Here is a 13,922-nt window from a genome sequence, read left to right as displayed (position 1 = left end):
TTTTTGGTAGACGGGGTTTTGCCATGTTGGCCAGGTTGGTCTTGAACTTCTGACCTCAAATGATCCACCCTCCTCTGCCTTCCAAAGTGCTGGGATTACAGGCATGAGCCACCCCACCCCGGCCCCTAATCGACTTCTTTATACTCGTTAAGGTTTGTAACCCAAAAACTTTGCCTCCCACATTCATCAGAGTTGGCCCCAGTGACTTTTGGACATTTCTATGACTGGGATTGTTCACAGTCATTTGCTCCCAGCTCCAGAGAGGGATTTCCAAGCAGCAATGACAGTGCCCCTGGGACAAGGGGTCAGTGCTCATGGAAGCCCACCCTCCTTCCCAGAGAACTGAAGTTGTCTTTGGCACTGCCTTCAGGTTCCTGGGCACCTGGAGGGTGTCTATTTCTCATTGCGGTCAAGAGCTCCTTAAGGAACAGTCCTGTGACCTGTTCATCTTTATGTCCCCAGTGCCTGGCACCCAGCAAGGATGATGGCAGCAGAGCAGAGGAGATCTGGGCAGAAGTGCACAAAATTCAGTTTGGGTCACACTGAAAGCGTAATTTCTTTGGCTGTCCCCTTATCTGTGAGAACAGAATTTGTGGGAGGATTACGAAGCCAGGGCCGGAGTTGGAGGGCTTAGGCTTGGCCTGGGGACAGCAAGGAGCCTTGGGACTTTGTACCACAACCATAGGAATGTGCAGGAGTCAAGTGGCCTGGGTTCCACACAGCACTGACACTTACTAAGCCCTCTAACCCTGGAGAAGTTGTTTCACTTCTTTGAGTTCTTGGCATCTGCTAAATGCGATGAAAATCCTATCCTCGCCCATTTCAGGGGGTAGCTGTGAAGACTCTAGAAGAAATTTGGAAATTATAAAAGGCTATATAAATTACAAGGGCAGGGCCGGGCATGATGGCTCACACTTGTAATCCCAACACTTTAGGTCGCCAAGGTGGGAGCATTGCTTAAGTTCAGGAGTTCAAGACCAGCCTGGGCAACATAGCGAAACCATGTCTCTACCAAAAACGAAAAAAATTAGCCAAATATAGTGGTGTGCGCCTGTAGACCCAGCTACTTGGCAGGCTGAGGCAGGATTGCTTGAGCCCAGGAGGTCAAGGCTGCAATGAGCTATGATCACGCCACTGCATGCCAGCCTGGGTGACAGAATAAGACCCTGTCTCAAAGAAGAAAAAAAAGCGGGGGGAGGGGGCACTCGCTGGTGGCACTTTCTATGGATCACAGCCTTTCATGGCGCTATCCCAGAGGGTAAGGGCCTCAACCCAATCCCACCTCCAACATAAACAGGCCAGTTGCCTGTGGGGTGCAGCATAGGTCAACCTCTGCAGGATACATTCTAGCCAGGTGGGAGGTGGAACAGGGACCCTCCAGCCACCATGACACCCTAAGGCCTTCTAAACCCCACCCAAGCCAGCTTGGCATCAAGGAAATGAGAGACAAGCAGCTCTGAGAGTGTGCTCCAAAGAGGTTTATTAGTATCCACACTGGGGAGCCCTGGGTTCTTGCCCAGAACAAGGGGCTGAGAATATCCAGTCAGGATGCAAGGCCGCCACAGGCTGAGGGGACTGGCACTGGGGATATGGCAGGGTTTCTCCTTCAAGCACAGCCAAGACACCCTCCTTTGCCCTTGGAGTCTCCTCCTGAAGAGCACGGCTGTCTTCCCCATGGAGAAAATGAGGTCTCCAGAGGTTTCCTGCCTTGCCCAATATCCACCAACCCCCTCAGAGTCTAGACCCCCCTCTGTCTGTTCCTCACCTCGGCCAGGATCAGGGGACCCCCCCATCTTGCAGAGTCAGCCCCACCCCCACCTCAGCAGGCCCCAGCTCACTCCTAGAACCTAGTGACTAAAGTCTGGAGCGGATAAATTCTATCAGGTTCTCCAACTGCTCCTCCAGGCGCTGTTCAACTCCATGGTTCTCGATGACCCAGTCAAAGTCCCTGAAGTTGTCCAGGCCACATTCTGACTCAGCATCATCCACCCCTGTGAAGGAAGCATGGCGAGGTCAGGCCCCAGCCCTCCAGACAGACACCAGGCATCAAGGCCTGCTAGCCCCAACAGGAGTGGGCCCTCCCGGCCTCTCCTCTGCTACCCCAGAGCCAAGGGCTACCCACCCAGAAGGCACCTCCCTACCCCTGAAACACTGTGATGGCAGGTTCAGCAGCCCATAGCCACCTGGGCACCCCAGCTGATCCCTCCTGACTTAATTCTTCACTTGCTGCTGCCTACAGAGGGTGAATCGGGTCATCTAAAACCACACACAACCCAAAAGGGCACTGGGTTTTCATTTTCTGTCAAGCTGGTTGTGTCCTTTTCTATCCCTAAATCTGTCTGATTCAATCCCCTCAGGAGGCAGCATGTGCTGGAGTCAGAAGCAGAGGGTCAGGAGGCCAGCTCCTCCTCTCACTCTTTGTGACCCTGGGAAAGAGACTTAACCTTTCGGGCCAGGGCCTCATCCAACCATGGATAAACTAATAACAGCATCTACCTGCTGAATCTGTTTTGATGGTAAAGTGAGACAGTGCATATAAAATGCTTAGCACAGGCCTGGAACATATGAGTGCCCTAGAAATGAGCAGCATTAGTAGTGGTCATACCCATTGGATCTGAACTGCTCCAAGTTACAGTGATCTAGGGCAGGAAGGAAGCCTGAGCTGTGCTTCTGAAGCCCACAGAGCGGGTCCTGGGCTTGCACCACTGAAGCTCCCAGCAGAACTGCCTCTCCACTACTAACTCCTAATTCCACTACTGTGTTAAACAGAAGTGAGCTTTGTCAGGTTTGCCCTTGACCACTGTCAGCCCCTACTGGGCTGGAAAGCAAAGGTGAAGAACCATGGGGGTGGGTCCCAGCCAGACCACCAAAGCAGCCCACTGGCCATGAGAAGATAGCCTAGGTTAAGCCAAGGGAACCTTGACCCCCAGGATTCTGTCCAGCATGCTACTCCCTAATCAGGAGGCCTCAGATTCTCCTTTATCATCCCTCACTCACTTCCCCCAGGCCTGCCCGGGAGACAAACCACAGGGTGGGTAGCCTGTGTCCTCCTGTGCCCTACACATGGAGTGGCTCACCTGGCGTGAACACCCAGCCCCGCTGCTGTCGGCTCTGCTCCAACGCTATAACGCGGACCGTCTGCGTCACGCGGACCATAGGCCTCCCGAAACCACTGGATGTCAGACACTCTCCGTGTGTCACTCACCAGCTGCAGGGGAGGGACAGACAGGTGACCAACAGGACAGGATGATAGAAGTGAGGGGAGGTGGGAGGACTACAGAACCCAGGGCAGTGTGGGGGTGTGGCTCTACCCCCCACCATCGTGAACATGTCAGCAGCTAGACTCACTATTCACGGATTCATTCATTCATTGAACATACGCCACTGAGTGCTGACTACATGTCAGGCAGTGCTGCTGACAAGTTCATTGATCCAATTAAGCAAGTATTATAGTAAGTACCTACTGTGTGCTGGGCACTGTGCTAGGTGCTAAGGCTAGAGTGGTAAGCAAAACAGACCCTGTGCCTGCCCTCTCAGAGCTTACAGTCTAGTGGGAGACACTGAAGAAGTATTCAGTGATCAAATAACCGTGTGATTACAGTGTATGTCAACAAGTGTCTCAACCTCAACACGGCTGAAACTCAACTCCTGATTTCCTCTCCAATCCTGTTCCTCTCCACCTTCCCTGTCTTAGAAAATGATAATTCTATATCTGTCCACCTGCTCAGAACGAAATCCTTGGTATAGTCTCTCACATCCCTCAGCCAACCCATGGGCAAATCCTGTTGGTTTTCTCTTCAAAATACATGCAAAATCGACCCCTTCTCTCCACTCTACCTTTGCTCCCCTCTGCGCCCCAACCACAGTCATTTTGTCTGTTACAGAAAGGTCCTGGCCAGGCATGGTGGCTCACGCCTGTAATCCCAGCACTTTGGGAGGCCGAGGTGGGTGGTTCACTTGAGGTCTGGAGCTCGAATTTTGCCAAATGGTAAAACACCGACTCAACTAAAAATACAAAAAATTAGTTGGGCATGATGCCACATGCCTGTAATCCCAGCTACTCGGGAGGCTGATGCACGAGAATCGCTTAAACCCACGAGGCAGAGGGTACAGTGAGCCGAGATCGCGCCACCGCATTCCAGCCTGGGTGACAGAGTGAGACTCTGTCTCAAAAAAAAAAAAAAAAAAACAGGAAAGTCCTCCACCTGGCCCCTGTGCTTCTGCTCCCATCTTCCCCACAGCAGCTATGGCCAGCCTTCTCAATCTTAAATCAGATCATGTCTCTCCTCTGCTTAGAACCCTGTAGTGACTCCCCATCTCACTCAGAATAAAATCCCAGCTCTCCCAAAGGTCCTCCCTGGGAAGTCTGACCTGACCTCCCACCACTCACCCTCACCCACTCTGGCCACCTGGCTTGTCCTCAGACACACCAGGCACACTCACCACTCAAGCCTCTGCACTTTCTCCTCCCTCTCTCTGGAAAGCTGCTTCCCCAAATATCCATTCAGTTATCCCTTATTTCCTTCAGATCTTGCTCAAACATCATCGTATCAGTGTGGCCTTCCCAGGCACCCTTAATAAAACAGCAACGTTTCCCTATCTCTCCTCATATCCTAGACCTACTTTATTTTACTCCTTAGTATTTACCACTGCCTGATATATTCTGTATTTATTCTGTGCCTATCTCCCCACCACCCTCAGCTGTAATGTAAGCTCCCTGAAGGAAGAGACTTCATTGCGTTTTTGCACCAATATATCCCCACAACATGCAACCACGCCTGGTAGAAGCAGATACTCAATGTTCACTGCCAGAATGAATAAGGAAAAAAAGGGGTAGGGTGCTATAGGAGCACCTGCCAGGGAGCACCAGTTAAGACCTGAATATTAAGGAAGGCTTCCCTGTGGAGGTGTCATGTCAACTGAGCTGAAGCTAACCAGGGAAAGAGAAAGAAAGGGCAGTCCAGACAGGTGGAAGGGCATGTGCAAAGGCCCTGATTCCAGAAAGAGTTCGACTGACTTGAGGACCAAGAAGGCCAGTGTCGCTGCAGCTCAAGGAGTAAGGAGGCTAAAAAAGTAGCAGAAACTGGATCACACAAGGCCCAGAAGTTCATGTGAAGGATTTTCATTTTGTTCATGAGAACAATGGGAAGCCACCAAAGTATTCTAAACAGAAGAGTGACGTTACTTGGTTCATGTTTTCAAAAGGTCAGTCTGGGCCGCAAGCAGTGGCTCACACCTGTAATCCCACTATTTTGGGAGGCCGAGGTGGGTGGATCACCTGAAGTCAGGAGTTCGAGACCAGCCTGGCCAACATGGAGAAAACCTGTCTCTACTAAAAATACAAAAATTAGCCAGGCGTGGTGGTGGACACCTGTAGTCCCAGCTGCTTGGGAGGCTGAGGCAAAAGAATCACTTAAACCCGGGAGGCGGAGGTTGCAGTGAGCCAAGATTGCGCCACTGCACTCCAGCCCGGGTGACAACTGTGAGACTCCATCTCAAAAATAAATAAATAAATAAATAAATAAATAAATAATAAAAGGTCAGTCTGGCTGCTGTGTAATGAATAGACCACAGAGGGCAAGAGCCACAGCTAGAGACCAGTGTGGAGGCTACTGCGACTGTCCAGGCCAGAAATGGTGGGGGCTTGGGCCAGGATGGTGGCAGTGGAGACAAAGAGAGATGGACACAGCGAAGAGCTAGGGAAACAGGTGTTCTTCATGCTGCCATGGAGCCCTCTTACCCAGATGGGCTGGGAGATGCCCTCCACAATCTTCCTGCAAAAGAAGCCTGGGTCAGCCTGGCGTTTCTCCTCTCCCCAGCGGATCATGTCCTTCCGAAAGGCCTCCTTGTAGGTGCTGGTGTCCAGGAGTCTCTGGAAGTTCAAGCCATGCTCCTGCCCAAAGGACATTATATCTATGTCACCGGCCTTTCAACCTCAGTGGTCTCTCCTAAAACAGCGGAAGAGCCATCCCTCACCCTCACCTGCCTCCCCCAAGGCTGATGCAAGGATTAATGAGGTTTCAGCCAGGTCAAAGGTCTGCAAGGGAAAGAGCCTCAGCAACTAAGAAATCCCGATCACCGGTAGATGGAAGAAAGGTCTGGGGATAATCCAGAAATTGTTTCAATTTGTCTTTGAAATGTGTGGCATGGTTTCTGTTTTGCAAGTTTTACCTTCCCAATTATTTCTGGCTTAAACTAATCCTGAAATTAGTTTGCATCCCCTGGGCAAAGGCTTAGCCTTCAACTAAAGTGGGAAATCTGAGGGGGGAAAAGAATCCTGCACTCCATGTCCTCCCACTAGCATTGTTTGCCCCCATCCCAAATCCCACGGAGACTGTGTCTCCTTTCTCTCCCCCTTACCCCTTCCCATCCCCAAATTCCTGGCGCCTTTGCTGAAACAGCATCACTCCATCTGGCTCTGGGTACTTGCAAGGCCTCCCACACCCAGAGGACCCCCAAGGCAGGAGAGGCTACTCTGACCACCCTGGGGAACTCCTTTCTCCCCTTTCCAAGCAGAGGAGTCCATCCAAAGGGATCCAGGATAGGAGGGGTCTGAAAAGCATCACCTCGTTCAGGTTCTGGCTCCTCCATGAACTCAATGCAGCAAGACCTTCTCCCCTCAGGCTCTCAATTTCTTGATCACCCACCTGCTCCCCTTGCTGCAAGAGGAGGTCAGTAGCCACCTCCTGCTCCTGAACCAGTTTCCCTCCAGGAGCGTTGTGGTCTACTTGTTGGTTATATTTCCCCTTGTGACTTAGGAAATCAATGCGTGAACATTTCATTTTGGTTTTGTTTTTTAATGGGAGTAGGGGATAGAGTGGTGCTGGACTTCCACAGAGCAAGGGCAGTCTGGCCTATCAGTCTTCCATGGAGCTTTTAAAAATGCAAACTGGCCAGGTGCAGTGGCTCACGCCTGTAATCCCAGCACTTTGGGAGGCCGAGGCAGGCAGATCACAAGGTCAGGAGTTCAAGACCAGCCTGACCAATATGGTGAAACCATGTCTCTACTAAAAATACAAAAAAATTACCCGGGCGTGGTCGCGCATGGCTGTAATCCCAGCTACTTGGGAGGCTAAGGCAGTAGAACTGCTTGAACCCTGGGAGGTGGAGGTTGCAGTGAGCCAAGATCGTGCCACTGCACTCTAGCCTGGGCGACAGATCAAGACTCCGTCTCAAATAAATAAATAAAATAAATAAATTAAAAAAAATGCAAACTCCTGCTCCTTCTTCCTCCCCCCCCACCCACCCAACCCCACTAGTCTGACTCAGTAGGACAGAAGCAAGACCTATCTGGGAACTTTGGAAGATCAGCTTTGAAAGTGCTCCTGGGAGGCCTTTGGAAGTGCCTAGGCCCCACTAGGGAAGGCTCAGTGCCTTCCCCTTCACCCCTTCCTTCCTCCCATCCCCCTACCGCCACCCCACCACCCAGCAGAGTCGCTCCCAATCTACCTCCTGGATACAAAGAAATTCTGTATCCAGTTTCATTTGAGAAAGAATCCTGCTTAAAATTTTTGAAAACCAGCCCAGGTAAAGTAGCTCGCGCCCAAATCCTAGCACTTTGGGAGGCCATAGTGGGAGGATCGCTTGAGCCCAGGAGTTGGAGACCAGCCTGGGCAACATAATGAGACTCCTATCTCTACAAAAAAAAATTTTAAACTTAGCCAGGCATAGTGGCATGCACCTGTATTCCTAGCTACTTGGGAAGCTGAAGTGGGAGAATCACTTGAGCCCAGGAGGTCAAGGCTGCAGTGAGCCATTATGCGCCACTGCACTCCAGCCTGTGCTACAGAGCAAGACCTTGTCTCAAAAAGAAAAAAAAAACCACTTAATTTAGTTATTCTTACAATTCCTCAGGCTGCCACCCTACGAATGGGTCTGTTCAGCTGGTGAGAGATGACCCAATGCTTCCCATGGAGGCAGAGATGGCATATAGAAGGGGGGACAATTCATTTTATGTGGTTCCGGAAACCACACTCAGGCCAATTGAGGGGCCAAAGCACACATCCCAGAAGGGTGCACCTAGAGGCCAAGGGCAAAATGTGGGTGACAAGAGGGCTCTTCACCATGTGGGAGGCTGATCTTGCCTTCCAAGTTCCCTCTCTGAAGTCTAAGATTCTGAGAGTTCCTATTGACTTATTTTTTTATTCTATTTTAACGATCCTATTTTTTTAATCCATGTGGTTCAAAATTCAAAGATACACAGTAATTTACAGTGAAAAATCTCTCTCTCACCCTGTCCCCTCCCTGAGGGCAACCAATGGTACAGTTTCTAAAGTGTCTTTCCCACACAGTGCAGGAACACATCCCAGGCACCTGAAACAGTGCTGAACATGAGACAGGCACCCTGTAAATATTTGTTAAATAGCCAAATATATGAGCAGATATATTTAGAATTCTTTTACAATTCTTGGTCACAAAGTGCCTCTTCAGTTTTAGACAAATGTAGCATTCTCTACACACTGTTCTACATCTTGGTATTGGCTTTTTTAATTTTTTTTTTCACTTAGTGATACATTTTGACAACTTTTGGGACTAAATTTCTTTTTTGTGTGTTGTTGTTTACTTTAAAAAAAAATTTTTTTAAAGAAACAGAGATGGGGTTTCACCATGTTGGCCAGGCTGGTCTCTAACTCCTGGACTCAAACAATCCACCTGCCTCGGCCTCCCAAAGTGCTGTGATTACAGGCATGTGCCACCGTGCTCAGCCTGTACTAAATTTCTAGGAGCAAAGTTCCAGTGGCTGTGTCAGGCCAGCTGAGTGAGAGGGTGGTGTGAGGAGGCACAGGCAGGTCCTTACTAATCACACAGCATCAGAGCTGCCAACTCGAGTGTCGACAGCCTTTTCTGGGCACACCTTCCTGAACTCACTCTGAAGGGAGGGAGGCTATTAGGAAAGAAATATAAGCTGAAAATGCTCCCGAAAGGTCCATTCACAGAAAACCAAGAGCTGGCCACCACCCTGCCAGCAGTGGTGACGGGGATCATGCCAGTGACTCAGGCAGCAGCCACAGCTCCAAAGTCCTGGAGATGGCCCCGCCCGACACACCGGATGCCACAGAGCACCACCTACCTGAGCATACTGCTCCTTGAGTGGACCAGAGAGCCGGAGGACAGCACAGACATCAGCTCCGAGTCTGCGGGACAGGGAGATCAGAATCCAGTTAGTCTAGAATTTCCAGGAGCTTCCAGGTCCCAGAAAGGGAGTCAAGAGGCCTGTGTTCAAGTCCCATTTCCACTACTGGTATTATGTAATTTTGGTAGGTCTCAATGTCCCTGATCCTATTTCCTCATCGGAAAATGAGGATAACACTTTCTGTTCTGTCTCCCACACAGGATTATTACGAAACTCTGATGAATATAAAATAGCCCTGAAACTAACAGGTAAAACTTATAAAGTGCTAATTACAGTGTGAACAGGCACAGCAATATTCTGGCTGGATTAGGTTATTGCCCAGACCCTAAACTAATTCTCTCACAGCCAGAGGTATCTGTCTCCACTGACTTGCTCACCATAACATATATCATTTATTAATTCACTGGTTGGGCATGGTGGCTCACACCTGTAATCCCAACACTTTGGGAGGCCAAGGCATGAGGAGTGCTTGAGGCCAGGAGTTCAAGACCAGCCTGGGCAACACAGTAAGACCCAGAGATACCATCTCCACAAAAAAATTTAAAAATTAGCTGAGAATGGCAGCATGTGCCTGTACTCCCAGCTACTCCAGAGGCTGAGGTGGAAACATTCCTGAGCCCAGGAGTTCCAGGCTACAGTGAGCCATGATTGTACCACTGTATGCCAGCCTGGGAGACAGAGTGAGACCCTGTCTCAAAAAAATGAAATAAGAAAAGCAAATGTAAAAAACTGAAACAAAAGCCAGGTGCGGTGGCTCACGTCTGTAATTCCAAATACTTTGGAAGGCTGAGGCAGGCAGATCACCTGAGGTCAGGAGTTTGAAACCAGCCTGACCAACATGGTGAAACCCTGTCTCTACTAAAAGTACAAAATTAGCCGGACATGATGGTGCATGCCTGTAATCCCAGCTACTTGGGAGGCTGAGGCAGGAGAATCACTTGAACCCAGGAGGTGGAAGTTGCAGTGAGCCGAGATTGCCCCATTGCACTCCAGCCTGGGCAGCAAGAGCGAAAATCCATCTCAAAAATAAAAATAAAAATAAAAATAACTCATTCATTATTTACTTAACCAACTTTTTTTTTTTTTTTTTTTTTTTTTTTTTTTTTTTTTTTGAGATGGAGTCTTGCTCCGTCACCCAGGCTGGAGTGCAATGGCGCAATCCCAGCTCACTGCAATCTCCGCCTCCCAGGTTTGAGCGATTCTCCTGCCTCGGCCTCCCAAGTAGCTGGGATTACAGGCGCCCGCCACTACACCCGGCTAATTTTTGTATTTTTAGTAGAGACGGGGTTTTGCTGTGTTGGCCAAGCTGGTCTCAAACTCCTGATCTCATGATCCGCCCGCCTCAGCCTCGCAAGGTGCTGGGATTACAGACGTGAGCCACCGCACACGGCCCTTCTTTTTTTCTTTTTTGAAACAGAGTCTCACTCTGTCGTCCAGGCTGGAGTGCAGTGGCGCCATCTTGTCTCACCACAACCTCTGCCTCCTGGCTTAACCAACCATTTATTGGGTACCATATTTGGATCTAGGTGATAAAAATGTGAATGATACATGCTTCCTGTCCTAGCTTTGAGATGCTCACAATACACTTAATGCACAGGAAGATAAGTGTTGTTTTTTGTTTTTGTTGTTCTGAGACTGAGTCTCACTCTGTAGCCCAGGCTGGAATGCAGTGGCGCAATCTCAGGTCACTGCAACCTCCACCTCCTGGGTTTAAGCTATTCTCCTGCCTCAGCCTCCCAAGTAACTGGGACTACAGGCCTGTGCCACCACGTCCAGCTAATTTTTGTATTTTTAGTAGAGAAGGGTTTTACCATGTTGGTCAGGCTGGTCTCGAACTCCTGAGCTCAAGTGATCCACCCGTCTCAGCCTCCCAAAGTGCTAGGATTACAGGCGTAAGCCACTGCGCCCAGCGATGTGTTCTTTGTTTTGGTTTGGTTTGGTTTTTTAAGAGTCAGGGTCTTGCTGTCACCCAGGCTAGAGTGCAGTGGTATGATCACAGCTCACTACAATCTTGAACTCCTGGGCTCAGGCAATCCTCCCACCTCAGCCTCCTGAGTATCTGGGATTACTGGCACGCACCACCACACCCAGCTAATTTTTTTAAATCTTTTGTAAAGAGGGGGTCTCACTATGTTGCCCTGGCTGTAAGTGTTCTTATTTTCATGTTTCAGATGAGGAAGCTGAGGTTGTGAAAGGAGGATTGACTCCCCCAAAGCAACACTGCAAGTAGTGAAGCCAAGATTGGTAAAATAAATATAACCAACATTTAGTTCCTCCACCTCTGCTAGGTGCCAATAATTATTCTAAGCCCTTCACACACATTATCTCATTTAATCCCCACAACCACCCTATTATCATCCCCATTTTACAGATGACAAAACTGAGACGCCGGCCAGGTGCAGTGGCAGTTCACGTCTGTAATCCCAGCACTCTGGGAGGCCAAGGCGGGCAGATCACCTGAGGTCAGGAGTTCCAGACCAGCCTGGCCAACATGGTGAAACCTGTCTCTACCAAAAATACAAAAGTTAGCTGGGCATGGTGGCACACACCTGTAATCCCAGCTACTCGGGAGGCTGAGACAGGAGAATCGCTTGAACCCGGGAGACAGAGGTTTCAGTGAGCCGCAACCTGGGTGTGCTCCAGCCTGGGTGACAGAGCAAGACTCCGTCTCAAAAAAAAAAAAAAAAAAAAAAAACTGAGGCATAGAATGAATGAGAGATGTGTACAAGATCACACACTAATCAACAGTGAGCCAGGGTTTGCATCCCAGCAGTCCAATTCCAGAGCCTGTGCTTCGGACCACTATTTGACGTCAGGGTTTGGAGGTGAGGAGAAATGCAACTTAGGAAAAGGTGGTGAGATACTTAGTGATGAAAAATTCAGGTGGCGACCTCTGCTCTGGGCTCTCCCACACCTTCGTAGAACCCCTGTGGTACCCAAAAGCAGCTTCCTGGTACCCCCACCACACTGGCCTTCAAGAGGAGAGGAACCCCACTCCACTTTCTCCCCATCCTCTGCTCTCCTAGCCCAGGTCTCAGCAAAATGCTCCTGCACAGAAGATCTTGCTTTGACAGAAAACACTGTGCAAAAGGTATTATTATTTGGGGAGGCAGCCAGATAAAACAGAAAGAAACCAGTCCTTGGCGCAAGATAAAGCTGAGTTTGTTTGGGTTTTTTTTCTTTTTGTTTCAATTATATATTAATTGCTGATATGCCCATCATGAACCACAAAGCTGAATTTGAATCCTGGATTTGCCACTTACTTTGTGACCAGCAAGGGTTTTTTGTTGTTGTTAACCTCGTACGTTATTTTATTTTATTTTACTTCGAGACAGGGTCTCAGGCTCTGCTGCACGGACTGGAGGACATTAGCATGATTACAACTCACTGCAGCCCCCAGGCTCAAGCGATCCTCCCACCTCAGCCTCCTGAGTAGCTGGGACTAGAGGTGCTCGCCATCGCACTAGGCTAACTTTTCCATTTTTTTGTAGAGACTAGGGTCTTACTGTGTTGGCCAGGCTGGTCTCCAACTACTGGGCTCTCAAGTGATCCTCCCACCTCTGTCTCCCAAAGTGCTGGGGTGACAGACATGACCACCACACCTGGCCTGTTTAACTTTCTAAGAGCCTCAGTTTCTTCACCTGTGAAATGGAGATGCTAATAATGGCACACAGTACCGAACAAAGAGGTGAAGAGGGTTTTTTGTTTTGTTTTGTTTTGTTTTTTTAAGACAGGGTCTCGCTCTGTCGCCCAGGCTGGAGTGCAGTGGCCGATCTCGCCTCACTGCAACCTCCGCCTCCCGAGCTCAAGCGATTCTTCTGCCTCAGGCTCCTGAATAGCTGGGACCACAGGCACGCGTCACCACGCCCAGCTACTTTTGGGATTTTTCGTAGAGGCGGGGTCTCGTCATGTTGCCCAGGCTGGTATCCAACTCCTGGTATATAGAAAGTGCCTTGGTAGGAACCATTATTAATGCTTCTCAGACAGACCTGCAGCTGAAGGTCTTTGGAGAGGTGGTCATCTGGTTCTTTGAGGCTCGCCTGTGTAGATTGCTGTTTTATGTAATGGTGGCATTCCACCTTCCCCAGCCCAGTGCTCCTCCTGCCTTGCAAACGGACGACCCCTACTCCAAAGCTCACTCCGTGACACCCAAAAGCACTCCTCGTGTCACGTGATGTGGAGAGCTCCCCCTTCCACCTTTCCCGCCTCACGGACACCTGCTCTGCAGCGCCTCGGTCACGAAGTCCTTCCCGGATTTCCTCTTGCCGCTGAACAGCAGCACCAGCCGCGGGGCGCCTCCCAGCGGGGCCATGGGGCCGCCACGCCTCGCGATGCCTGAAGCTGACACTTCTCCCTACCCCTAAAATCGGGACACCGCGCGGAATGGACGCGGCCACTAAGCGGAGCGGCAACAAGGGGCAATCCCGCCCCTCCTCGCCGTAGCTGCGAACAGGGCTGACCGCCCGCGACCGTGCGCTCAACTCATGTCCAAACAGATACGGGGAGAAAAGGGTGAGACACGCGGAGAGAAAGGTGGTTCCTTCACAGGGCAGCCTCCCCTCGTGAAGCTCCCCCACCCGAACTCACTTAGAACAGTCCAGCCCCGCCCAGAACCTTCGCTCACAGCCGAGCCTGCTTAACTGACACCCGGGGAGGAACCGGACGCGACTACCTTCCTCCGAGGGGGGTGGCGTCTGAAATTTCCTGAGGTGAACCCCTTGTTCCCTTCCGCGCAGCCCTAAAACTTTAGGAAAAAAAATCTCTGGAGCGAGATCACGTTGGAGACGTT

At 50.2% G+C, this 13,922-nt stretch overlaps 1 protein-coding gene across 1 annotated transcript; it reads right to left on the bottom strand.

Moving 5' to 3' along the window:
- Positions 1-1,463: 1,463 nt before the first annotated feature.
- PMVK (phosphomevalonate kinase) lies at positions 1,464-13,708 on the bottom strand. Its single transcript, XM_024248075.3, is given in 6 exon segments — positions 1,464-1,991; positions 3,078-3,150; positions 3,152-3,208; positions 5,741-5,893; positions 9,071-9,134; positions 13,351-13,708. Coding segments are annotated over 6 exon segments (579 nt in total). The 5' UTR covers positions 13,446-13,708; the 3' UTR covers positions 1,464-1,854.
- Between the last annotated feature and the right edge of the window lie 214 nt (positions 13,709-13,922).

Source organism: Pongo abelii, chromosome 1, assembly GCF_028885655.2.
Source record: "Pongo abelii isolate AG06213 chromosome 1, NHGRI_mPonAbe1-v2.0_pri, whole genome shotgun sequence".
Classification (NCBI taxonomy): Eukaryota; Metazoa; Chordata; class Mammalia; order Primates; family Hominidae; genus Pongo; species Pongo abelii.
The sequence above is the reverse complement of the archived record's forward strand: the minus strand, read 5'-3'. Positions and strand labels throughout refer to the sequence as shown.